Source organism: Lasiodiplodia theobromae, assembly GCF_012971845.1.
Source record: "Lasiodiplodia theobromae strain AM2As chromosome Unknown scaffold_24, whole genome shotgun sequence".
Taxonomy (NCBI): Eukaryota; Fungi; Ascomycota; class Dothideomycetes; order Botryosphaeriales; family Botryosphaeriaceae; genus Lasiodiplodia; species Lasiodiplodia theobromae.
In genome coordinates, this window is record NW_023336449.1 from 182,372 (window position 1) to 207,008 (window position 24,637).

A 24,637-nucleotide genomic window follows, 5' to 3' on the forward strand; every position below is an offset into this window, starting at 1 on the left:
AAAGGGGCCAGGATAGGCTTTGTACCTTCTAAAATAAAAAGAGCAAAGGGAGGGAAACACAGGCTTCAGATCCAAAAACTTTCCCGCACACATTCAGCATCAAAAGAACGAACACCATGCTCGGCAAGATTATCCTCGAGGAGGCCTTCGCCCTGCCCCGCTTCGACGAGAAGACGCGGTGGTGGGCCGGTCTGTTCGCAACAGACGTCGAGAAGCACGTGCAAGAGATTCAGGACGTGGACAAGATCCGCCTGCAGCACGCCGACAAGCACGGTGTCGGCTACCAGATCCTTTCGTACACGGCTCCCGGCGTGCAGGACATCTGGGAGCGAAAGGAGGCCGACGCGCTCGCCGTCGAGATCAACGACTGGATCGCCGAGAAGATCAAGCCACACCCGGACCGTCTAGGTGCTTTCGCGTAAGTTCCCGGACTGCACGAGATCTTGGAGGATATCTGCTGACGTTTACATAGAACGCTGTCTATGCACGACCCCAAGACCGCGGCTGAGGAGTTAAGACGATGCGTTAAGCAGTACGGCTTCAAGGGCGCATTGATAAACGATACGCAGCGTGCCGGGCCTGATGGCGAGGATTTGATCTTCTACGACGGCCCTGAATGGGATACCTTCTGGCAGACCTGCACCGAGCTGGATGTTCCGGTAGATATTCCCTTTTCCTCATCCAACTTCCATGAGGCTGACAGCATATCACAGCTCTACCTCCACCCCCGCAACCCCACGGGCGTGGTCTTCGAGAAGCTGTGGAAGGCGCGGCACTGGCTGATTGGCCCCCCGCTGTCGTTCGCGCACGGCGTCAGCCTGCACCTGCTGGGCATGGTGACGAATGGCGTCTTCGACCGGCACCCGAAGCTGCAGATCATCATCGGCCACCTGGGCGAGCACATCCCCTTCGACCTGTGGCGCATCAACCACTGGTTCGAGGACCGCAAGAAGCTGCTCGGCCTGGAGAAGCAGTGCAAGAAGACGATCCGTCAGTACTTCGACCAGAACGTCTGGATCACCACCTCCGGCCACTTCTCCACCACCACCCTGAACTTCTGCTTGGCCGAGGTCAGCGCCGACCGCATCCTGTTCTCCGTCGACTACCCCTTCGAGACGTTTGAGGACGGATGTGAGTGGTTCGACAAGATGGAGCTCAACACCCGGGATCGGTTGAAGATCGGGAGGGAGAACGCGAAGAAGTTGTTTAAGCTGGGAGAATACAAGGATAGCGAGTCGTTGGTCATCTAAAAGTATCGTAGGATCGTAGGAATGAATAATACTGTATTAGTCTAACCAAATTCCCGGCTGAAAGTGACCTCCTTTCTCAACCAATCCGCTTGTCGATTTCTCGAGGTATTTTGGGCATAAGCAGCCCTCCCGAACTGGGCTTAGCTTACAAAACCTACCACAGACTTAGATTCAACCACGAGCACATCGGATGGATGGCGTTTCTCTGGCTGAGCCCTCGAAGAAAGCTCAATGGCTAGCCTGACCAGCAAGGGCCCCTGCTCCTCTGCGCGTGCACGCCAATGAGCATGCTATTACGAAAAAATTGCAGAAGTGAGATTCCGTCATCGCCTATTCTGTGAACCGCCTACTCGCGGCTCAACTCCATCCGACGGATGGCCGGCGGAAGGCTGCGTTCAGATCGCACTTCATCTCACCCCAACAAACGTCATCGACCGATCGAAGATGTCCTCATGACAACATGTCTTCAGATTTCAATCAAGTGATTATCTTACTTCTACTCTTGCTGTGATCTAGGCTGCTTCCTTGCAATCGAATCGAGAATGATCAAATAACCCCCATGAATAATAACGCCGTTTCGTCCAATAACTCCGAGGGACGTGTCCCAGCAGGATCAACCTTACAAACCAAAGATGTAATAACATGAGAAAACAAAACACTTTTAAAGATATCACTGCGAGCTCGCCGCCTTCTTCGTTTCATCCCTAGTTTGCTTTAAAAAGGGTATCAGGGCCTGTCGAAAAACCAAAATTAGTAAAATGTCGAGAACGCGTAAGGTGGATGCATCTGGCTGGGGGAAAGTCCTTACCGTGCCGCCAGTTCCGTAAAGCTTCTTATCGGCCTTGTCCTCGCCATCCTGGATTGACGACGCAGATGCGATGTTGACCGTGTTTGTTTTTTGCGCTTTCATGCGCGAGGGCATGATGATGTATCCTGCAGCTGGTCAGAATGATTTCATTCCTTTCAATGCTAAAGTAACATAGAGAGGGGGAGAATAAAAAAGAATGAGATATCACTCACTTGTCACAATCTGGATATGCTTGTCCCGGAAGGCGGCAAGGGCGGCCACGGCGGCGTCGTAGGCCTCGAGCACCGTGTTCTCGGTCGACGGGTTGAGGGCGTACTCGCGGATGTTGGCGGCGCGGTCGAGGTACTGCAGGAAGCGGCGGTGGGGGCCGGGCATATAGAACCTCATCTCCTCGATGAAGCTGTTCTTGATGAGCTCGCCGCCGGACGTGTGGCGCACGCCGAGCACGATGTCGAAGAACTGGATGAGCGAGCTCTGGGCGTTGCTGCCGCCGCTGTACTGGCGCCACTCGCCCTTGCCGTCGCCCTCGTCGTAGAAGACGCCGCGCGGCAGGCCGGCCGTGGCCATGCCCTTGCTGCCGGCCAGGAAGGGCCGGATGTGGAAGTAGAAGACTTGTGGGTCGAGCCGCTCGTACATGCGCTCCAGGATCACCCCGAGCTCGTTGATGCAGACCCGCAGCGAGTCCAACCCCTGAACCACCTTCCAGTGGTCGCCCCGCGCTGCCGCGTCAATGCACTGCATCATGAGCGGCACCGTGTGGGCGCCGCGCGACTCGATGGCGACGGAGATGAGGTAGAACCAGGCTTCATCGTCGGTGCCCGTGAAGCTGTGCAGCACCCGGAGGTTCTCCGGAACAGAAAGCGGCACGGTGGGATCGACGGTCTTGTAATTCCAGAGATTCACCGCAGCGTAAGTTGCAGTTGGCGGCAGTCCGAGGTGCTCCGAGACCTCAAGGAACGGTAAGGTAATGCATGGAGGGAGAACCTTGAAGTCAAAGTTAGCAAATTCCACTGGCTTCGTTTCGTTTGGCGCACCTCTGACGGCTTTTCTCCACCCCAAATGTATGCATGCGTGAAGAAGCCCAAGATTACATATGCTCTTCTCCATTCCTCTTCGCTGCTCAATCTCGAAGTCTCAAGGATTGGGAGGTCGTTGATTGCCGAAATGAGCTCGCCGGAGCGCAAAAGTTGGGGCAGAATTTCTATCACCGATTCCCACTCGGCGTAGTAAGGGTCTGGTAGCCGTTGGAGTGGCAGCCGATCAGGCAGAAAGGCATTTTCGTGTGATACACGGTAGTGTGCAAGGTTGCCGTCGAGATGGTCGAGCATGTTGCAGGCGGCGAGGAGATCGGTGTTGCACTACGGCAGGGCTAGCAAGACAGGCAATGAATGAGAGCGCCAAGCTGGTTGACTGTGACATAGGTGAAAATCTAGCGTCGCTTCAACAGTGTAATATCATCATGTACCGTAGGGGACCAATGACGAACGGTGGTGTGATAGGAGCTTCTCCGGCGCAACGAGGGGCCGGTGGGAGCGGAAGCGGAAGCGGAAACGGAACACGGAGACGGGTTGCTAGGCGGTCTACAAAGTGCTGCACTGCATCAGCGGCACATAACGGCTTTCAGGTGGTTGATAAGAGCGTCACACCACCGGCAGGGACTTAGCAAGATCAACGACCGCCCAAACTATTCCGACATGTCTCCCTCCAAGGTTGAATCCAAGCCGCAGTTCCCGGCGGACGCGGATAGCGAGAGCTACGCGCAGCAGCTTGACTCGCAGGACCCCCTGCGCTCTTTCCGGGACAAGTTCATCATCCCGTCCAAGGCCAACCTGAAGTCAAAGGCCTTGGCAAAGCCCGGTAAGTTCTCGATTGGGATAAAGGCCAGCGGCGGCGCAATGCTGATGGGGGTTTAGGCCTTTCTTCGGAGGATGGCATCTACTTTTGTGGCAACTCGCTCGGACTGCAGCCTAAGGCCGTGTCCAAGTACATCGAGGCCCAGCTCGACACGTGGTCGGGCATTGGTGTCTACGGTCACTTCACCCAGCTGGACGAGTCGCCGTTGAAGCCGTGGCAATTGATGGCCGAGACGGCAGCGGAGCAGTCTGCACGCATCGTCGGGGCCAAGCCTGAGGAAGTTGCCATTATGAACACACTCACCGTCAACCTGCACATGTTGATGGCCAGTTTCTACAAGCCGGCGGGTCAGCGCACCAAGATTTTGCTCGAGTGGAAAGCGTTCCCCAGCGACCACTACGCAATCGAGTCTCAACTTTTGACGCGTGGAATGAACCCCAAGGAGCACATGATCCTGCTTGAGCCCGACAACGACCACATCATCTCGACGGAGAAGATCCTGCGGGCGATCGATGAACATGCTGACGAGATCGCGCTCATTCTGCTTCCTGGAATCCAGTACTACAGCGGCCAGTACTTTGACATGCCGACCATCACGGCACACGCCAAGTCCAAGGGCCTGACAATAGGTTGGGACCTGGCGCACGCGGCGGGTAACGTGCCGGTGCAGCTCCACGACTGGGATGTCGACTTTGCGGCATGGTGCACGTACAAGTACCAGAACGCCGGACCCGGTGCGATTGCGGGGTGCTTCGTGCACGAGAAGCACGGAAAGGTCGAGTTTGGCGACGACGGCCAGCCCATCTTCCGGCCGCGCCTGACGGGGTGGTACGGCGGAGATAGGGCGGTTCGGTTCAAGATGGACAATAGTAAGTCAAAGGCCGGCCACTCGCGGCATACCCAGCGCTGACACAGAGCACAGAGTTCCGGCCCATCCCCGGCGCAGGCGGCTTCCAGTGCTCCAACCCGTCGGCCATCGACCTGACGTCTCTCTGCGCTGCTCTTTCCGTCTTCAACGAGACATCGATCCACGAGCTGCGGGCCAAGTCGCTGAAGCTGACGGCTTACGCCGAGCACCTGCTCCTGAAGGATCTGCCTGCCGACGAGAACGCTCGTCCGTACCGCATCATCACGCCGCTGGATCCCCAGCAGCGCGGTGCGCAGTTGAGCGTGCTGCTGGCGCCGGGGCTGCTCAAGACGGTGGCGAAGGCTCTGTCAGATGCGGGCATCGTTGCGGACAGCCGTGAGCCTGACGTGGTGCGGGTGGCGCCCGTGCCGCTGTACAACACATTCTCGGATGTGTATGCGTTCGTCAGGACGCTGCGGGAGGCGATCGGGGCGTGAGGCGGAGGAAGAGGGGAATGTGGAGTTGGAAAAGTTCAGGCATGCATGGTTCAGGGGCTGGCGTTTGGTAGACTTTACGCAATGATTAAGGCTGTGTTTCGATGGTAAAGCTGTGCAAGTCAACGGTTCAGGAAACCGAGGGCAGATAAGGGCCAATCAGGGGCTGCGGGGTAGCAGGGATTTGATAAGCGACAGAAAATACTTAATCGCACATCCGCGTCTCCGTCCCGCCTTCCGCATCTTCCTATCGGCTGCCGCCCTTCTCCAGCCGACCATTTGAAGGCCACATGTTACCCTGGAATTCTCACGCGAGAACCAGCCTCGATGTTTCCATAAAGCTTGTGGGGCTTTGACACACCGAAACTATGTCTTCCGTCCCTCCGCCGGAGCACCGTCCCGCCAAGCGCATTCGCCAGGCCTGCGAGCCGTGCCGGTAAGTCCAGCACAACCCAATTTTCAGTCTGGCTTGTGTCATTGAATCCTGAAGGCGCAAAAAATCACGTTGTCCGGGAGAGCGGCCCAATTGCTCGCACTGCTCCCGCCTCGGCCAGACCTGCTACTACGCCACCGACCATCCGGCGGCTAGCGAATATGCCGGCGGCACCACCGATTCCAATCGCGATCGCCACGGCAGTGTCAGCGAGACTGCCGAATCCGCCGGCCCGCCTGGGCCCTGGGTGCGTTTCCCTCCACTTCTCTGCTTGTTGCAGCTTTGCTGACTCGCCTAGGCCGATCGCCTGAGTGTCTTGGAGACCAAAGTCGCCGAAGTGCTGGGTGCGCTGAAGTAGGCCACCTCTTCCGCATTCTGCGCACTGTGCTGACTCAATTCGCAGCCGCATCCCGTGGACTGCAAGCCCGCCTACTCCTACCCCTTCTACCGGCCTGAACAGCTTGCCGCCTCCAGTTGATCAGCCTTCTCCCCCTGCAACAGCAAGGTCAGTAGTCCTCTTGGCCTCCGCGAGCATTTCTCCTGATGCTGACCGCCACCTAGCACCCTGCCACAGTGGGACACGATAGTTTCTGTGGCAGAGCTCTACCTTCTCTACTGCAATGGCCAACCGCTTCCTCTGTTTGATCCAAAGACCTTTATATCCACCCTAGGCACGAAGGACCCTGAGGTTCTTTTTGGTATCCTGGCTGTGGCTGTGCGCTTCTCAGATGATCCTCTGTACCGTGATAGGCGAGAGCAAGCCGTCCGGGGATATGCAGAGGCCGCTCGCACCCTCGTTATGCGGAGAGTATCCCATGGGCCTATCGAGCTTTCGACCTTGCAGGCCCTTTGCCTCCTCAGCCTTGTTGACTTCAGCGGTATGTCCATTTCACTCTCACCATTACCAAGCTAATCAAGAATCTCAGTTGGAAACACGCATAGAGCGAGCTCCCTAACCTCGTTGGCGTTGGATCTCGCTGAAAGTGCCGGACTCTCTAGTGAATGCCACATAACACTACAAGACCCGGCCCACGAAGAGAGACGACGGTGCTTTTGGAGCATCATCTTTATGAAAAAACTTCATGGAAGCAACTGCGGCATTTCAATATCAAAAGATTCGGAAAATTTCCCAAGATTTCCTACAAGTACCAAAAAACCTCCGTTTTCCGATCCGAGCGTAGATGCAAGGGTGGTCCAAGATGGTGTCAAAGATCAGGGCATAACCGCATATGTCATTCAGCTCAGCCAGTATTGGCACAAAGCCGTCCGCTACGCACGGCGACGAGCCAACCCCGGCGTGCACTTTCCATGGTCTGCTGAGTCTGAGTACTCGAAAATCATGGTCTCCATGATGGAGTTTGAGTCGCACATGCCTTACAAGCATCGATTCCGCCCTTCCAAATTCGACGAACGACCCACCGAGGAGTTGGAAAAGCAACGAGACTATTGGTGCCCTTGGTTTTTCTCGCAAATCATCTACCATACTATTATGTGTCTACTTAATCACCCACTGATCCTCTCCCTACGGCTACGCAATTTCCGTGTCAGCATCCCGGAAATCTTCCTTCAGCACACGGCAGATTTGATCGCTTCGCACACCGATTGGGTCATCCACCTCGTGGATCTCGTCGAGGAGAAGTCGTTCCGCGTCACCGACCCGTTCATCGGTAACTGCGTCGCCGTCGTTGCTACCATTTACTTGCAGCAGAGCTTCGCCGACGACGCCGGCATCCGCACCGAGAAGCGCAACAACTTTCTCAAATGCCTCGATTTTGTGCGCCGCTTAGGTGCCCACTGGCCGCACATCGCTCAAATCGTAAGCACCTCCTGAGACCTCTACCAAGTGCACGCAAATCACTAACACAAGCACCCCCAGGCCTCCAAGCTCCAGTCTTTCGAAGCCACTGTCTCGGCCTCCTACCACGACTCGTCTTCCTCGTCCTCCAACACCCCCTCGGAAACCTCGGGCCAAGTCTTCATCGACCTGACCACCTTCTGGGAGATCCTTGAAGGCGTCTTCACATCATCGACTGGCGACCTTTCCGGCTCCCTCTTCGGATCCAGCCTCTGGCCGCACTACCGCGACCCGAGTGGCACCGTCGCAGGTGGCACGTCGCACGGCGAGGTCGTGTCGTCGAGGCTGCTGCCCGAGCCGACGTATCCGCGCGGAGAAAGCGGCGGCGGCGGCGGCAATGCGAGGCACAACAGCGTGTCGACGCCGGGTACGTCTGCCGCGGGGTCGATTGGTAGAAATGGTGGTGCTGGCGGGGGAATTGGGAGCGGAGGCAGCAGAGCAGGCGCAACAGCAACGATAGGAAGCAGCGGTGGGGGTAGTGCAAGTGGAGTAGTGGGGGGTGGAGGAGGGGATATCATGGACTCGATGGCGTTGGGAATGGGGGACAACGATGAGCTGGCCGTACTGGCGCAGAGCTATTTCGCCCAAGGGCAGGACTTTGTGAGGGGGGTAGACGACTGGTGGTCGTTTGGGCAGGTCTGACCGAGGTTGTGTGTGTATACGTAGTCACGAGTTGGGCATGCTTTATCACTGTTGACGTGTTGATGAATTGTACGATTTCTTTGGGCACATAGGCTTGGTATGATGGTTTCCTATGTATTCTTAATCATAGATGTCTCTGCGCAATGCAACAAATTCTCCTTCCTCTCATCTGCAGAAGGCCAAGGAAACCCGGACACCTGAGAGACGATCCCCGGACCTCCGAGCGGGCAAACGGGGGAGGGGCTCCACATCGAAGTCCGAACAGTAAGTGTAAGAAATGGGCGTCCGGCCGTACTCCGAAGAGATCGGGGGGAACAAATCGACTCAAGGAACCAAGCCACACTCCGGCGGGCGCGCCGCCTAGTTTGACCATTCCACAAAATGCTGCGATCGGAAAGTCGCTATATAGCCATTTGTTCGGTCGCGAGGATCCGGGCGGGCCGCGCCACGCTAGTGGGTAAGCCGGCTACTACCTACGCTGCACCCGTGACCACCCCCCCAACGGGCAATACATACATACCATTACGCTTGGCGGACAATGAAACTTTCTGTCCACTACTATCGACGGTTAGCGGAAAGAATTAAAAGGACATTTTATGAACGGAGCTAATAAAGTTCTGCCGAGGCGAACATGTGTGTACTATAGTTGGTAGTGAATTTAGCACCGCGATGGTCGAGCCGTAGGAATTAGGGAGAAAAAAAAAATCAAGGTCCGCTCCAGTAGTCGATGCTGGTGTTGTTGCCCTGTCCCTTCCGTTGCAAGGGCTTGGCCCCGGTCCCACCTCCGTTGTTCGAAGGATGAATGGACCGGGTCAAAGTCAATCTGGCATGAGCTCGTGGAAGTAGGGCGTTTCGGGAATGGACCCTCTCGAGCCAGCTATATCATAAGCACTACTACTTGCTGACTTTGCTCGTGTCAACAAAACCAAAGAATAATCACCCGGCCAACACTGTAGCGGAAAGAGACGGATCCATGGACGCAAAAAGTAAACAAAAAAATATTTCTCATTGGTCTTAATCGCATCACAGCACACGGGCTGGGAGATATACTGCTCGCAAAACTGAACAAACAGGAACTAAACAACACATCAGAAGCGCAAGTCCCAGCCAATCTGCGGGCCGAGTTTCGGCAGCTCCTCCGCTACGGTCTGGACGTCCTTGTCGCCACGACCGCTAATGTTGATAACGACATCCTTCCCCTTACCAAGCTCGCGAGCGAGCTCCATGCCGCCGTAGACGGCGTGCGACGTCTCGAGGGCAGGAATGATGCCCTCGAGCTGGGACAGCAGGCGGAAGCCCTTCAGGGCCTGGGCGTCTGTGGCGGCGACGAAGCGGGCGCGGCCGGAGGCCTTCCAGGCGGCCATCTGGGGGCCGACGCCCGGGTAGTCGAGGCCGGCCGAGATGGAGTGCGTGTCGAGGATCTGGCCGTCGGCGTCCTGCAACAAATAAGTGCGCACGCCGTGCAGCACGCCCACGGTGCCGTTGGTCAGCGTCGCGCTGTGTCGAGTCGTGTCGGTGCCGTCGCCCGCCGCCTCGACGCCCAGCAGCTTGACGCTCGCGTCGCCCGCGAACGGGTGGAAGAGCCCCACGGCGTTGCTGCCGCCGCCCACGCAGGCCACGACGGCGTCGGGCAGCTTGCCTGCCTGCTCCAGCATCGCCGCCCGCGCTTCCTGGCCGATGATGCTCTGGAACGTGCGCACGATCTGTGAAAATGGTTTTTTTAGCAACGTCGTCGGGAGGAGAATTATGGTCGTCTTACCTGTGGGAACGGGTGGGGCCCGATGGCGGAGCCAATCAGGTAGTGGGTCGTCGACAGGTTGGCGACCCAAGCTTGCAATGCCTCTGTAGTGGTGGAGCTTGTCAGCACTAGAAACGTTTAAACGGACGATGGGAGACAAGAGCCTCTATAGGGGAACCGACCATTGACGGCGTTGCGCAGCGTCTTGGACCCAGCCTCAACAGGCACTACCTCAGCGCCCAATAATCTGATACGGAAAACGTTCAACGCTTGGCGCCGTGCATCTTCTGCTCCCATGTAGATGGTGCACTTCATGCCAAACTTGGCGCACACCGTCGCTGTTGCCACACCGTGCTGACCAGCTCCCGTTTCCGCAATGATTTCCTTCTTGCCCAGGCGGCGGGCCAGAAGGATCTGCAGCAGCAAGTCAGTATAATCTCCCGATGGACCCGGCTTGCGCTTCTCACCTGTCCCAGGGCGTTGTTGATCTTGTGACTGCCCGTGTGGTTCAGATCTTCCCGCTTCAGCCAAATGTTAGCTCCACCAATGTGCTCCGTCAGCCGCTCCGCCTTGTGCAACTGGCCCGGCCGGCCCAGGAACGAGTAGTGAGAGCGGAACTCCTCCCAGAAGGCAGGATCGTCGACGCAGGCCTTGAACCCCGCCTCCAGCTCCGCCAGACACCCCATCAGGGCCTCGGGAACGTACTGCCCGCCGAACCCCTCAATGTGCGTGCCGCTGTCGATCGTGGCCTCCCTGTCGACCGCGAGCGCTTCCAGGTGATCGACGAGTGCCGTGCCGCTGTCCGTCCGCTTGTACCCGGCCGTGCCGCCGGCCGCCGGGCGTCCGCTGACAGACGCCGCGTGCTCTTTGACGTCCGCCGCCGCCTGCCCTGCCCGCGCCTCTCCGAGCACACATGCCAACGGGTCGGCTGTGGCGATGGCCTCAGCCACAGCTCCCACCTCCAAGAACTCCTCGTGCGTTTGAGGCTCCGACCTGACGGCCACTGGCATCTTGCCCGCGAACTGATGCACCTTGGCCAGCAGCTTGGGCAGCTCCGCCTTGGGGGTGCCACCGGGCACGACGTAGATGAACGAGTCTGCGATCTTGCCCAGCACACCGAGCCGGGCCTCGTCGGTCGTCGGAGCGACCAGCGGTACGTACGAGATGCTGATTGCGGCGCCCTTGTCAGCATCCATCCTCAATAATATCCGCGTTTCGCCATTCTTACCCATATTTTGTGCAGTAGTTCCTCAGACGGACGGCCTCCTCGGGCGGGGCGTCGAGGATGACGAGGCCGTCAATGCCCGCCGCGCGGGCATCTTTGATCATCTTCTCCTCACCGTAGCTTAGGAAAGGGTTTAAGTAGCCCATCAGGAGCACCGGAGCATGCAGCCCTTTGCTTCGGGCCGTCCGCGCCATCTCCAAACAAGTGCTCATCTTAACCCCGTTCAGTAGTGCTTTCTACGCGCAACTGTTAGCCCACTAGTTCCTCGGGCGTTCTGGACCGAACCTAGTGCTCTTGGCACCATTGTGAAGGGGATACGTATGCTTCAGGTTTTGCTCCACTTACCATGTTCGCGGATTGGATGGCCGGCGTGTCCGCGATGGGGTCTGTGAACGGTACACCAAGTTCGATAATGTCTGTCGTCCCGTCTCAGTGGCTGTGCTGGAGAGGGGGAAAGTCGCGTGCCTACCGACTCCGCCCGCCTCTAGGGCGAGGAGTACATCCGCCGTCTCCTCCATGGTTGGATATCCCGCGGTAACATGGCCAATGAGTGCGGACTGTATTGCTTGTGAGTTCGGGATACGTCATGTGCATGGCAAGCGCTGCCTCACCCGCTGCTCCTCCGCACACTTCGCGAAAACCGCCTTGATATGATTCATTGTTGCTAAGCGACGAGATGATGAGGAATTGGACAGACAGAGAGATGGGGTCCGTTGCTCACGCGGAGAATTCTAGCTGAATATATACCGCGACAGAGGTAACGCGTTGTCATCGCGCCTATCTTGTCAATGCCGTAGCCATCTCCAGGCAGCCAATCAGCCATCTTGGAGTCCTGAAAGGGGCCACATCCGGTCGCTGCGGAGGCGGACACGGAGGCGGACCGTGTCAGGTACTTGAGCGTGCTCTATGGTCGATAGCGGGTTTGGCTGGAGGGTCTTATCAGGATCCGTCGGGATGTAACGAGTTGCGGGGGCCATGCGAGTCATGATTTACTCCGCTTCTGGCAGATAAGCGGGGTCGGGTGGTGATCTGGAGATAGCTACACGTACGCAGGGACCCGGCACCTACGTCGATCAACCCGACACATCCGCCTCGGCTCGATAGGTACGTTTTTCTCTCCGTGTATAGTTCCAGGCGGTAAACTTTTGCTCCTTTTCCACCCCTGGCTCCGCAGTCTGGCCGCCGGCTGCTCGTCCAATGTGCCAAGGAATCTTATTTCCGGCTCAGTCTTTCCTCCGTCTGCAAGACATGCACATCACCCGGAAACCTGCTTCTCAGTGAAGTTGTGTGATCTGCGGAAGCTCAAGTCTGGACGAACAGGTCGCTTAGTACGACACTTGGGGCCAAGAGAATCTCAGGACTGCTGACGCAACCTTTTCGTCATGCTGAAGGTTATTATTGCGCAGAATCTGGTTGGACATTGGCCATTTGCTGTTTCGTCTTGCATGAACGGTGCTTGGACAACACCATTTGCGGATCTAGATTGGAGAAGCCACATTTCGTCAGCGTGCCATTCAGGTCTGAACAGCTCCAATCGCCGATAGTAAGAATTTGAGAAACTCACCGTCCGGTGAAGTCCGATTGACGCTTTCTCAAAAGCCTTTTATCAGTGCAAATAGGGCGAGCTCCGGACCGAGGGCAAAAATCAATGGGCAGTGCACAATCTTGGTCCGGTGGAGGTTTTGACAGCTCCAATCGACGGTAACACATGCGTGGGTGGCAGCTGTGGGGGCATTCCTTTAGGAGTACAAGCCAAGGGCAGTGGGGCCATGGTTTGCGCTAGCATGCGTGTTGAGGGCACCAGAACGCGACAGATGTTGCCAGTTCCCTGCTGAAATGCGGGCTGCACTCAGGAGAATTCTTTTCCAGCCTGCAGATGGGCAAACGACAGTCGCATCCCCGGCTCAGCTCGGCTACTGTAGCATCAACCATATTCCCGGGCAATGCCCGGTCTGTTGTTCTGTGTTTCGGATAGGATGCATGCTAAAAGTGTTGAAGCTGGATAGGATCCAAGGCTCTACGCCAATAAAGCCGGCGAGCATTTACTGCATCTGGCGCGCAGTCAGTTGATCGCAATACCAAACGGCTGCCGAGGACGAAAAGTAGGCGTGGCGGGCCAAGAGTGTTAATCGAGCAAGAGGCCTCGGCAGCGAGAGGTTCTACAGTAAGAATTGTGGCTGTCCAGGGAAGAGAAGGCCGGGCGAATGGCGGCGGGTTAGAGAGCGGTACGCGGAAAGCTCTTCGTCTGGCGCGGTCCGCTAAGCATCGATCAGAAAAGCTGGTCGTGCGCCATCGCTGGCTCGGTCCCAAGCGGGATATTCCTTCCCACCATGACCTCTGCAGAACCAAATCCTTCTACAGGGACGGGACCTTGATGGTTCCCCTCCAACCGCCTATCGGAAGCCTTTCCAAGCTTCCTAGCAGGGCCCATCGTCTTGCCGAGCGGGAACCCCTGCGAAGTCCGTGTCGCTCCACAGCGGCACAACACAGCTGAACCTCATTTCAACTTGCGCATCAGTCGAGAGGCGCAACTAGTGTGTTGGGCAACACAGCTATAGCGCATCGCTGGCCACGAGCACATGCCCAATCGGTAAAGCCGTAATGGAAAAGCTGGATGCCGTTTGCGAAACAGAGAGCGAAGACTGATTGGCCAGTAGGAACCGCTGGTTGACTACAGCGACCAAATGCGATTGGCCGAAATGCCAAATAGGTCCTTTTCCCCCCGTTCCTATGAGCTCTCAGGGCACAAGTGACGGGCCGTAGCCTCTGCACTTAACCTTTTACGACCACAATCTTCACCAAAATGCTTATTTCGCATGCATGCGCTCATCGCGGGAGCGCGTCTGCATTCAGGCCGCTTCCAGACCGCTTCATGCGGTCCCGCCTGCCACAGGCCGTCGAGCACCGTAGCGTCGCATCCGCCAGCCCTTGGAGCGAGGCTCAGGTGGTGGTGGCGGCGGCGGCTGGATGAGAAAAGTCCGACGGTATAGAGCGTCGAGGTGAACCATGCGGATGGGACTGGCAACGTTGGAGGCTGGCGTCAGCAACGATCCCTGACCACCGGCTTTTGACGCCCTGCTGTATGATGCCCTCAGTCTTCCCCGCCCCGCCAATTTGCGGGCTTGGACTGTTCGTCGGAGACCCGTGCAACGTTTCCGTCCGGAGCCATCTCCAGCGGATGGCCCAGTATCGGTCTCCAGTCACTAAGACGTAGTCCCCATACATATACTTACAGGACCAGCCTGTCTCTCCGCCGCACATGGCAATGGACGCTCAATGACCACGCGCTCCTTTACTCTGATATCAAGCCACAATCTCGACGACCTTTTCAGACAGGGCCTGGTGATTTCCGCAAGACCTTAGTTCTTTTCCGACTCGACATCCCAATATGCTTGTATACTCAGGTTAGCATGTACAGAAGGGATATCCGCTGCTGAGGCTGACTGAGAATTAGTAGGGTCGGTGTCAGGGCAAAAACAAATGGCCGATGACGCTGTGCACTACAAACCCAGAACAAGACGACCGTCTGTGCCCGTGAACTCGGCGTGCAACCATTGCCGGAGACTCCACGCACGCTGTGAGGACCAGCGCCCTTGCAAACGATGCGTGGCGTCCGGAAGAGGGGTGAGTGGATGAGAAATGATTCAACTGGGCCGTGTGCTGATTGCTGTGCTCCACAGATGGACTGCTTCGACCCGGAGCATAAAAAGAGGGGTAGGCCGAGAATTTATGACGTGAGCATCAACAAGCCTACGTATGTTCTGGCCCCAGGGTCCTTGCATCAGAGCTGACAGTGCACAGGTTCGAAATCGCTCCGAAGAACGACGCGAGACATCACCCGACAATACAACCGCGATACACAGTGTTGCCGCAACACCGGGCGGAGAAGTCGGCATTGCTCCTTCCGTTGCCGCAAGAAAGGACCGCATCAGCGCCCCAATACTTCGGCCGAGAATCCGTCTCTTCACAATTCCACATGGGCGACTCGACGTGTCCGCAGCTCGTAAGGACCGATTCGGTGCACTTACGCTTTCGCCGAGACTCCTCGTCGTCACAAGCGTCGTCGGCATATTCGGCCAATGCTCATACGTCAATGCTCCCGGGAGCAGGGACGCCTCCAGACACGCCGTCGGCGCCGGTGTGGAGGAACCCTTTTGCTTCGGACGGCAACAAATGGATCTACGGCGAGGGTGGCAAAGTCCATCGACGTGAATGTGAAGGGCCTAGAGGGATTCCGCCGGAAGCAAAGAAAGGGCGTTGTCTCTCAATCGACGAGCTTCTTTGCTAACAGTTTAGTTTTGAGAAAAAAAGCTTTTCTTCCGACCCGGTGTAATGACGGCTCGCAGGGGCAATAAAGATAGATAATCCGGCGAGAAAGCCGGCGCGCAAAGTCGGACGCATGGCGATAGCAGTCATTACCTATCAATTGAACAATTTTTTTTTTTCGCGATAAGCGATGACTTGAAAGTACTAGTACCTACCTAGCGTGACGGTTGAGATGGTGTCGGATGCGGGGTAGAACTGCGGGGGTGTATCGGATGACGTCCAAAGCTGCCCTCCGCATGTGAGTTGAAGTTTAACTCAGCCTTGCGGCCGATCGTGACATTTTGCACGGCCCGTCTCAGAGGTGTGCGAGTGGAGGAACCACGGCCAGGGAAGCGACGGCGAAGAGAAACGCAAATACGATGGGCAGCGTGGCGCATTTGCCGATTGCGGGAGGCGGTATATGGTAGCGAAAGGCGAGGTTGTGCGGCAAGTTCGGCGAGATGGCAAGGTGATGATCAGAGGGAGGATGATGAATGGGCGGAAGAAGGAGCGCTCCGCGCCGCGCTGTGCCTCCCCATTGGAGCGACGCACCGCTCCGGTTAACTCCGCTTGTAACCACAACAACACCACAGCTTCGGAAGCCTTTGACGGCAGTCTCAACGCCCGCAAGCAGGCTCACCTCCGGCCGCACGACTCAGATCAGGGAAGAGGTCCACCATGTCTCGTGCGAGCCCAGCCGAACGCCCCACCACGCAGCGGGGGCCAATTTGACCGGCAGTAATATAAGGCCGCGACATCATGCCATCCTCCGCATCGCGATTCTTGGAGATAGCGGACACGAGTGATGTCGAAGCCGACGATCCTTCTCGTTCCGGGCGCCTGGCAGCCTTCTGACGCCTTCGGCCCTCTACGTCACCTGCTCCAGCAGAAGGGCTATGAATCCGTTGCCGTTGACCATCCCTCAGTGGGCGGCGAGCCGGCGAACCAAACTCTGGACACGGATGTAGCCTCGCTGAGGGCTGCCTTAACCAATCTGGTCGAGGAACAAGCCAAGCACGTGGTTCTCGTCCTCCACTCCTACGGTACGTCCGGTCTGACAAATACCTGTCCATCCCACTCACCACCACTTTCCAGGCGGAGTCGTCGGATCTTGCGCTAGCGAGGGTTTCGGCGCAAGGCAGCGCGCCTTGGAGGGGAAGCAGGGTGGTATCTTGGAGATCGTCTATCTCTCCGCATTTGCTCTTCCTAAAGGGAAGAGTTTGCTCGATATGCTTGGCGGCCAGCCCTTGCCATGGATGAGGTTCGAGGTAGGTCATTTCTCTGTGCCACTCCCTGGCATGCTGTCTCATTTCTGCAGGGTCCCAGGGTCTTCGCCGACCTACCAGCCTCAACTGCTCTCCCTGATCTCTCGCCCGCCGAGCAGGACAAGTGGGGCGCTCGTCTCACCCATACTGCTGCTGCCGTCTTTTCCGGCCCGTCGACCTACGAGCCGTGGCATGACATCCCTTGCATGTACTTCATCTGCGATGGCGACACCATCCTCCTTCCGCAAATTCAAGAGGCAATGGCTCAGTCCCTGAACGCCACCATCCGAAGGAATTCTGGTGCGCATTCTGCTTTCCTCTCAGTGCCTGATCAAGTCGCAGAGGGTATCGAGGCTGCGGTTAAAGAAGGGCAAGAAAAAAGCAAGGTTTAAGAGTGTCCATAAGAGCATTGCACAAAGAAATTCATTTGTATTTGATCTCACGGCTCCTCCAGCTTATTGTGCGTACCCTGGCAGCATGGTTACGTCTGTACCCATGCTCGGTGGTTTGCCTGCCTTCATCGCTTTGATGAGTGGGTGCCTCTGCGGGAGGGAATCGACATCCGGGTCTTGCACAGCCCAGAAACACCCCTTTGAGATCGGATCGATGGCCTTGAGGAACTTTTCACGCCGCGCCTCTGCCCAGCCATCTAGAAGGCTCTCAGAAGCTCCCTTCTGCAAGCAAGAGACTAGGGCATCTGCAAGGCTGCTGGCATCCAAAACACCCGAAGCCATGCCCCATCCAGCGTAAGGGTTCGTCACTGTGCCTGATGTCAGCCAACCACTATCCGTTGGACTTGGCGGGGCGGGGGGACTTGCAGTGTGCCGCATCACCAGCCAAGAGAACCCTGCCTGTGCGGAAGGTTGTGGCGCAGAGCTGTTGCGCCTTGTAAGGAGCCAGCCGATCAATTGTGTACTCCAACGGCCGCGGTCCGGGAAACATGGCCTCATATCTCTCGGGAGCAATCGCCTCGATGTCTTTCATGTCGGACCCCAGAGGAACGCTGAAGGATACGCGCCACAATCCGACATTCGTGATTTGGCTGATCAGGCCATAGTTCTCCTTGTCCACCATGAAGTTGGCATGCTTGAAACCTCCATGCCTGGCAAAGTCATAGTAGACGTCCGACGCTACAAGCTGGCATGGCAACGTCTCTCCCTCGAACCCAATCCCCGCCAATTTCCGCACCGTGCTTCTACCTCCGTCTGCGCCCACGAGAAACGAAGCCGTGATGGTTTTCTCGGGGCCGTCAGGGGTAGAGACTCTAGCTGTGACGCCGTTCGCAGAATCGTCGAAGGACAGCAAAGCATGACCCATGAGCACGGTGGCATTTTCAAGCCTCTTCAAATGCTCACAAGCAATCCTACAGAGCTCTCCCTGCGGTAGTAGCAAAACTCCGGGCCGGTTGGGGTCATGCGGTGGTTCGAAGATGATGGAGGAGTCGGATGTCCTCCGAAAGACGAAAGTCGTGTTTGCCAGTGTACCTGCCGCCGCAACCAGGTCTTCAAGGATCCCCGCTTTTTTGAATTCCGAAAGAATGGCCGGGAGTTGAGCTATGGCTTTCGGTGCGTCGTCTATTTTGTTTTGAGCCTCGACGACGGTGACGTCGACCTTCGCCTGGGCGAGTCGCAGAGCCAAAATCAGCCCTACGGGGCCGGCCCCCACGATTACGACGCTGGTTTTGCTGCTGCTTGTCATTTCGGGCTGCGGGCAGAAAGTGTTCTGTGCACCGAGCTTGCACGAAGGCTCTCGCGCTTTATACTACAACGACTGCTCCGAAGTGCCCGGGGATTCTTCTCCTTTCGCTCCAGTGCTCGCATCATGCTTTGTTGTACACCTCAATCACTACCTTCTCAGTGGACACGTCGTAGGGCGAGGCGCGGAAGGAACGCGAGTACGGAGAACGTGGGGACCCGATGTCGATTATCGTAACACCCCTTCGGCATAACTGCGCGCAAGTGAGATACAATTGCCGAAAATCCAACGGACAGAGTTGCGCGCAGTCAGGTGTATATCACGTGAATAAATCATACTCACATCAGCTTATGATGCCAGTCAGTTTGGACAAGAAACAAGCGTCGACTCTACTACGGGATGCCAAGCAATGTTCCTTATTAGTAGTTCCTTCCGGGCACGGTAATTTGGTTCTTTTTTTTTTTGGAGAGTCTGCTATTCGTCATAGCGAGCTAGCTCAACTATCGTGGGGCCATGGCGCTGGGTACCGTGGGTGGTTGCGTGCTGAGTGAGCTCAACAACTAGCTATCTCCTGACCTCTATCGAGGTACCCGCCCACCAAAGTCTCGAAACTACTTTCACAGCTTCTGCCGCGTGGCGGACGCACTCAGATAAGCGAAACGAGCCAACTGCCGTCTATTGCCGGAAGAATGGATGGTGCTGACCCTCGACGCTATATGACTATTCACCGGATGCGGAGGGCAGGTATAGCTAGTGGTAAGCGAGAGGCCCGGTACCAATCTGGTACTCTCCTAAGCAAACTAGCCACATGCAAGCCGAGCGGGGTTACCATGGCTTTCACGAAACTTGACGCGGTGACTACAGCCGTCCATCGCATGCACGTGCGTGCCACGACAACCCCACAGATCCACACTATTTATACTCCACACCAGCCATGTTGATAAGAAGCGCCGGCGCTACGGGCGCCTTGAGCGGCAGCGTACCAGGCAATTGGACGGATCTCGGTGTCCCATGCCAATCTCGCAGATGCCCGTCCGTCACCCATGGAAGCAACCATTCTGGAACAGAGTGCATGCAGGCCGGCGTGGGCTGGCGCCAGGGCAATGATTTGATTATATGGCTGTTGCTCCTGCTTACAGAGCTGCAGGATGATGTTTTTCGTTTGCACTTTGCATGTGAAAACACATGTAAGTGAAGGATAGCACCCGCGTGACGTGCAGGTGAGACATGCATCTAGGGGCTTCCCAAGAGTTGTATCGACATAGCCCATCCTAGCGTAAACGAATCGCCAACCACTCCTCGTGGCAATGCATCAGCCCCCGGGAGCATCCGAAAAGATCACCCAACGGAAGGTATGGTGGTACGGCGCCAGATCCGCGATCTTTCGATCTCAGCCCTTGGATCTTGCCTGCAATCTCCCATACTACCGGAACAAATCTTCAGTACAGATTCGAAGCTATCGTGTTTCCTGGCATTTGGATATTCCGTGGATTGGACGTTCTTTCCCCAACTTTACTTCAGCTCTATGGTCGACAAATCCTTTCGGGGGGGCTGATAGATCGGTGAGCCATACTCTGAACCTGCGGAGGTACATTCCGTAGATGTATTGGCATCATAGCTCTTCCCTGCATACTGAATCTTCGCTGTCAATGGCACGTCATCTCCGCCGAGCTCTCACCTCACGCAAAATTCTTCCGTAACACATTGTCATTGGTTTTAGCGCATCCCTGTTCTCTTAGCCCACATGGCCATTTCGTGGGAGAAATTATTCCCCGACACCTCCTCTCAAACGCCAAAAATCATTCTTCATATTACGGCTTTATTCCCTTGTTCTTTCGCCTTCTGGGCATATTAAATGACTCTTTGAAAGAGTGAGCATGGATGATTTCCAGTACTCAAGCAGCCTTGATTATTGTTCATAGGAATCCTCTATTCCGAAGTATTTCAGATAGGCTTCACGTTTGATTTCAAGGGGTATACGTACAGATCGTGGCTTTTGCGTCAGGCAGGATATATCTGTGGATTATTAACGAAGTCATGGCCGAGGCCGGCGAGAATTGGGAAAGTGATTGAGTGTAGATCAGTTTGCGAGTATCTCTCCGTCCAGGCGGCCCGATCCGTTGACGAACGGTGTGCAATGAAGCGCGGGCGCGACGTGCAGCAGGGATGCTGCCCCGCTTCGCCTACGCATGTCAAAACCCCCCCAATTCTGCGTCACACAGCAAGTACCTACAAGCTTGAACATCCCGCCGGCACATCTCCCACCCTGCAGCAGCCCAGCATCCTAGCCGAGCAAAGCGCAACTCCCCAGTTGACCCTGGCCACCAACCACGCTGAGAGAGCAATGGCTTCATCTTCAACTGCCGTCGTCCCCAAAATGAAGCTGAAAGCCGCCGCCGTGCACGCGGCCCCGGTATTCATGGACAAGAAAGCCACCACAGCCAAAGTCGTGCGGATCATCGAAGAGGCGGGCAAGCAGGGCATCAAGCTTCTCGGCTTCCCCGAGACGTTCATACCCGGCTACCCGGTATGCCCTCTCTCTCTGCATTCGTGAAATCTAAATTGCCGAGCTGTAGTTAACTGGGCGCCCTTATAGTATTTCTGCGAGGCCTACCCGCCGATACAGCAGGTGGGCGCGCTGGCCAAGTACGCCGACGAAAGCGTGGTCTGCGACGCGAGCGACGCGAGCATGCGGAGCGTGCAGGCGGCGTGCCGCGCGGCAGGCGTGACCGTCAGCCTGGGCGTGTCGGAACGCATGCCCGGAGGCGGCTACACGCTGTTCAACTCGCAGGTCGTCGTCGATTCGGACGGCGCAATCTTGGGCGTGCACCGCAAACTGCAGCCCACGTACGCCGAGCGCTTCGTCTGGGCTCAGGGCGGCGGCTGGAGTTTGCGGGTCGTCAGGCCCAAGCTGAATGGTGGTGGCGGCGGCAGTGATGATGGTGATGGTGGTGGTGGCGGCGCCGCCGCCTACAACCTCGGCGGCCTCTGCTGCTGGGAGAACACGCTCAACGGCGCGCGCCAGGCACTCATCGACCAGAACCAGCACGTCCACGTGGGCGCGTGGCCCGCGCTGTCGACGATGCGTGGCTTTGAGCCCGTGGCTGACGCGCAGATCGAGGCGTTGATGAAGACGCACGCGCTGACCGCTCAAGCCTTCGTGCTTACCGCTTCTAACTACGTCGACCAGCAGTGTCTGGACTGGATGGAGGCAAATCTGGGGCAACAAGACTTCGTGAAGGCCGGTGGAGGCTGGTCGGCCGTCATCCATCCCTTTTGCTCTTTCTTGGCCGGTCCGCACACCGGTTCTGAGGAGAAGCTTGTCACGGCTGAGTTAGACTTCAAGGATCTGGGTCCTGTGAAGGTGTGGATTGATGGGAACGGCCACTACAAGCGTCCTGAAATTCTTGATTTCAAGTTCAACACGAAGCCGTTGTGGCCTGATGAGGGCGTCGCCCCAAAGTTTCCGGAGCCCACGCAGAGAGAAGCTTCGAACGTACCAAAGAACGAGCAGGACCGAGCCATGCCCGAAGGGTTCGAGGCAGCATGGAGCAGGACTCGTGGATTTGACCGGTGAATGCTTATAATGGCCCTGTTACTCACTTTAAGGGCTAGAACTGTGAAGTGGTCATCCTCAAGTCCAAAACAGTCAATCGGTTGATCGTGTATCGCAATATCACCACAACCCGGCAGCAATCAGGATCAAGAAGGCGGAATAGTTTGCATCCTGCATTTCAAGCGTATCATCATTTTTGCTTGCATAAACTCTATATCTACAATGACTTCTTACAATGTTCTTTTCCGCCAGACACCAAACTCCCACAAACAGCGCCTATGCAGCGATGAAGTCCTCAATCTTCTGCGAAAACTGGGCAGGGTCCTGGACAGGGGCGAAGTGGCTAACACCAGTCATCATGACCAGCTTGCTGCCGGAAATGGCCGAGTTCAAGTGCTCGGGGACATCGAGGTTGACGGCCTCGTCATGGTCAGCACCGGAGATGGTGACCTTGGCGCCGTTGATCTTGGCGAGATCGGCGTCGGTCCAGGTGGGCAGGGTGGCCTCGAGCGTGCCGACCTTGGTGGCGAAGTCCTTGAAGTTGGCCGAAGGCTGCAGCTGGGCGTACTCGGTGCCGCAGCGCGACACGAACTCGGAGTAGATGGCCGTGTCGGAGAAGGTGGTGTTGGTGTCGGAGAAGCTCTGGAAGCCGGCGAAGACGAAGGCCTTGGAGATGGAGGCCGAGATGGTGCTGTCCAGCAGGCCGGCCAGCGTCGTCGCCGCGCCGTCGGACCAGCCCACCCACAGGGCCTTGTCGACGCCCTCGGCCTTGAGCAGGTCGTAGGTATCCTTGGCGAACATTTCGAACGTGAATTTGTCGTTGGCGCCATATGTGCTCCTGCCGTGGCCGCGGCGGTCGACGGCAATGACGTAGTGCTTCTTCGAGACGGAGCTGATGACATCGCCAAAGTAGGCAGAGTATCCGAGACCACCGTGGATAAAGACTACAGGGGTGCCGCCTGCAGCCTCATTGTACTTCTGGAACCAAAGTTCGACGCCGTTGATGGCAGCCTTGGTGCTGCTGATAGGAGCAGGCAGGTTCGGGGTGGCGGGCAGCGTAGTCCAGGCCTCGCTTTGCCTGGCAGCCAGAGGAGATGCCTGCACAAGGCCAGAGATGGCGAGGAGAGGAAGAAGAAGAGCCTTGGCAGCCATGGTGATGAAAGTAGGTTCAAACGAAAGGCAATCACTGAGCTTGAGTGTAAAGATGATCTTCGTGCGGGTTCCTGCGTGCCTTTTATGCAAACTCACCGACTCAGTTGCCATTTAGGCGAGCTATTGTAGAGAGCTAGACGGTGAGCACGTATAGGGAGCAAGCATTCTAGCGACTGTTTTAATTTCGCACGGTGTTCGCATGGTCGTATCGCAAGGCAAAGGGGTGTACGTGCGACACTGGCTTCCGCAGGCATCCGTTGCTGGCCTTACAGGGCTGCCGTGGATCATCCGCCCGAGCTGGGGTAAAGTACCCATGCGTAGAGGCAGAGGAACATCTCTCGGAAAGGCGAAGGCGTATCTGAATCTGCTTTTTTGCCATCATGTCGGATGTTGTAGGTAGAAGAGAGAGAAAGGCGGAGCCGTTACACGAGTCGAGATGGTCGGTTAGCGCCACCAAGAGGCTTGCGACTGACTGGGGTCCGCCGCACCGCTGACTCTGTCTCACAGCCCAGATGTTTCCTGCTTGGGATGTCGACCTTGACTCTCCAAAGGGCGCAATTCATGCGATACGCTGCCCAAACTCTCCCGCCGCCTCAATGGACCATTCTCGCCTCGAACCACCTGATATCCCAATGACCACCACACCCCGCAGGACTCCCCCCCTTCTCACAGGTTCGCCTTTGGCTGCTGCTGCTGCTCCCTCAACGCCTTGACCGCCTGCCCAAAGTCGGGCACGTCATCCGCCTGCCTCGCCGGCCCGCCCCACCTGACGACGCCCTCGCCGTCGACGGCGAACGAGCCCGCCGTTTGCCAGCGGTTGCCGCTCTCGGTGGGGCGGTTCCAGATGCCCTCGTCGCGGCCGAGGCGGTACACCGAGTACATGCTCCACGGGCTGAGGACGTGCCACAGGGACGACACGCCCAGCCCCCACTGCGCGAAGACGTCGCGCTCCGCGTCGACGACCAGCTCGACCGCCGGCCCCGTGGTGATGCCGCCGCCGCCGCCGCCGCCGCTTAGGGAGTCGAGCCAGCGCTCCGTCGACGCCTGGTCGCTGTGCGAGACGGCCACGAACCGCACGTCCGCGTTGCCCGATGCCGCCTCGCGGAGCCTGCGGAACGTCTTTTCTGCGACTGCGGGGCGCGCGCGTTTCTTCGTTAGCATTTTACTTTCTGTGGTGGGGGGTCTGGAAAAAACAAAATATATTAAGGTCATGGTTGCACATACAGGGGCACCCGCAGTGCCGTAGGAAGGTCACAACCACAGGCTTGCCGTCAGCGCCTGGGACGGGTAGCCGCTCTGATGACGGAGCTTTGGATCCGATGGCCGGTACTTCATTGGTTTTCTTGGCCTCCGGAGAGAGCCAGGACGTCAGCTCCTGCTGGAAGGTCATGTTGACTGAGATGTGAAAGCCGTCATACGATGCGAATCAAAGCAGAACTCGAAGAGCACAGCGCGGTGGGGAACATTGCAAGGGCGCATGACGAACCTCGCCATGACGTCGGCGAAACTCGCCCTACT

The 24,637-nt window shown here is 57.0% G+C and overlaps 10 protein-coding genes across 10 annotated transcripts; 5 read left to right on the top strand and 5 right to left on the bottom strand.

Moving 5' to 3' along the window:
• Positions 1 to 116: 116 nt before the first annotated feature.
• On the top strand, positions 117 to 1,250 carry LTHEOB_7798 (Amidohydrolase; the record flags this gene model as incomplete). The annotated part of the gene is made up of 3 exons (XM_035517203.1): positions 117 to 418; positions 473 to 659; positions 714 to 1,250. The coding sequence occupies 3 exons, from the start codon at positions 117 to 119 to the stop codon at positions 1,248 to 1,250; spliced, it is 1,026 nt and encodes a 341-aa protein (XP_035370817.1).
• Positions 1,251 to 1,920: 670 nt separating this feature from the next.
• LTHEOB_7799 (Indoleaminedioxygenase pyrroledioxygenase) lies at positions 1,921 to 3,386 on the bottom strand (the record flags this gene model as incomplete). The annotated part of the gene is made up of 4 exons (XM_035517204.1): positions 1,921 to 1,983; positions 2,059 to 2,183; positions 2,271 to 3,042; positions 3,093 to 3,386. The coding sequence occupies 4 exons, from the start codon at positions 3,384 to 3,386 to the stop codon at positions 1,921 to 1,923; spliced, it is 1,254 nt and encodes a 417-aa protein (XP_035370818.1).
• A 366-nt stretch (positions 3,387 to 3,752) lies between these two features.
• On the top strand, positions 3,753 to 5,256 carry LTHEOB_7800 (L-kynurenine hydrolase; the record flags this gene model as incomplete). The annotated part of the gene is made up of 3 exons (XM_035517207.1): positions 3,753 to 3,915; positions 3,972 to 4,781; positions 4,835 to 5,256. The coding sequence occupies 3 exons, from the start codon at positions 3,753 to 3,755 to the stop codon at positions 5,254 to 5,256; spliced, it is 1,395 nt and encodes a 464-aa protein (XP_035370819.1).
• A 365-nt stretch (positions 5,257 to 5,621) lies between these two features.
• LTHEOB_7801 (C6 transcription factor) lies at positions 5,622 to 8,183 on the top strand (the record flags this gene model as incomplete). Its single annotated transcript, XM_035517208.1, has 8 exons — positions 5,622 to 5,689; positions 5,744 to 5,933; positions 5,985 to 6,040; positions 6,090 to 6,191; positions 6,248 to 6,564; positions 6,868 to 7,502; positions 7,563 to 7,908; positions 8,002 to 8,183. The coding sequence occupies 8 exons, from the start codon at positions 5,622 to 5,624 to the stop codon at positions 8,181 to 8,183; spliced, it is 1,896 nt and encodes a 631-aa protein (XP_035370820.1).
• Positions 8,184 to 9,271: 1,088 nt separating this feature from the next.
• LTHEOB_7802 (Isochorismatase-like protein) lies at positions 9,272 to 11,805 on the bottom strand (the record flags this gene model as incomplete). Its single annotated transcript, XM_035517209.1, has 8 exons — positions 9,272 to 9,886; positions 9,943 to 10,025; positions 10,104 to 10,335; positions 10,389 to 11,088; positions 11,150 to 11,382; positions 11,492 to 11,562; positions 11,616 to 11,703; positions 11,758 to 11,805. The coding sequence occupies 8 exons, from the start codon at positions 11,803 to 11,805 to the stop codon at positions 9,272 to 9,274; spliced, it is 2,070 nt and encodes a 689-aa protein (XP_035370821.1).
• Positions 11,806 to 16,256: 4,451 nt separating this feature from the next.
• LTHEOB_7803 (uncharacterized protein) lies at positions 16,257 to 17,108 on the top strand (the record flags this gene model as incomplete). Its single annotated transcript, XM_035517210.1, has 3 exons — positions 16,257 to 16,494; positions 16,547 to 16,719; positions 16,770 to 17,108. The coding sequence occupies 3 exons, from the start codon at positions 16,257 to 16,259 to the stop codon at positions 17,106 to 17,108; spliced, it is 750 nt and encodes a 249-aa protein (XP_035370822.1).
• A 391-nt stretch (positions 17,109 to 17,499) lies between these two features.
• LTHEOB_7804 (Para-nitrophenol 4-monooxygenase) lies at positions 17,500 to 18,414 on the bottom strand (the record flags this gene model as incomplete). Its single annotated transcript, XM_035517211.1, has 1 exon — positions 17,500 to 18,414. The coding sequence occupies one exon, from the start codon at positions 18,412 to 18,414 to the stop codon at positions 17,500 to 17,502; it is 915 nt and encodes a 304-aa protein (XP_035370823.1).
• Positions 18,415 to 20,755: 2,341 nt separating this feature from the next.
• Positions 20,756 to 21,988, top strand: LTHEOB_7805 (Nitrilase cyanide hydratase conserved site; the record flags this gene model as incomplete). The annotated part of the gene is made up of 2 exons (XM_035517212.1): positions 20,756 to 20,938; positions 21,008 to 21,988. The coding sequence occupies 2 exons, from the start codon at positions 20,756 to 20,758 to the stop codon at positions 21,986 to 21,988; spliced, it is 1,164 nt and encodes a 387-aa protein (XP_035370824.1).
• Positions 21,989 to 22,243: 255 nt separating this feature from the next.
• LTHEOB_7806 (Alpha beta hydrolase fold protein) lies at positions 22,244 to 23,119 on the bottom strand (the record flags this gene model as incomplete). The annotated part of the gene is made up of 1 exon (XM_035517213.1): positions 22,244 to 23,119. The coding sequence occupies one exon, from the start codon at positions 23,117 to 23,119 to the stop codon at positions 22,244 to 22,246; it is 876 nt and encodes a 291-aa protein (XP_035370825.1).
• Positions 23,120 to 23,785: 666 nt separating this feature from the next.
• Positions 23,786 to 24,509, bottom strand: LTHEOB_7807 (Alkyl hydroperoxide reductase subunit C; the record flags this gene model as incomplete). The annotated part of the gene is made up of 2 exons (XM_035517214.1): positions 23,786 to 24,249; positions 24,344 to 24,509. The coding sequence occupies 2 exons, from the start codon at positions 24,507 to 24,509 to the stop codon at positions 23,786 to 23,788; spliced, it is 630 nt and encodes a 209-aa protein (XP_035370826.1).
• Between the last annotated feature and the right edge of the window lie 128 nt (positions 24,510 to 24,637).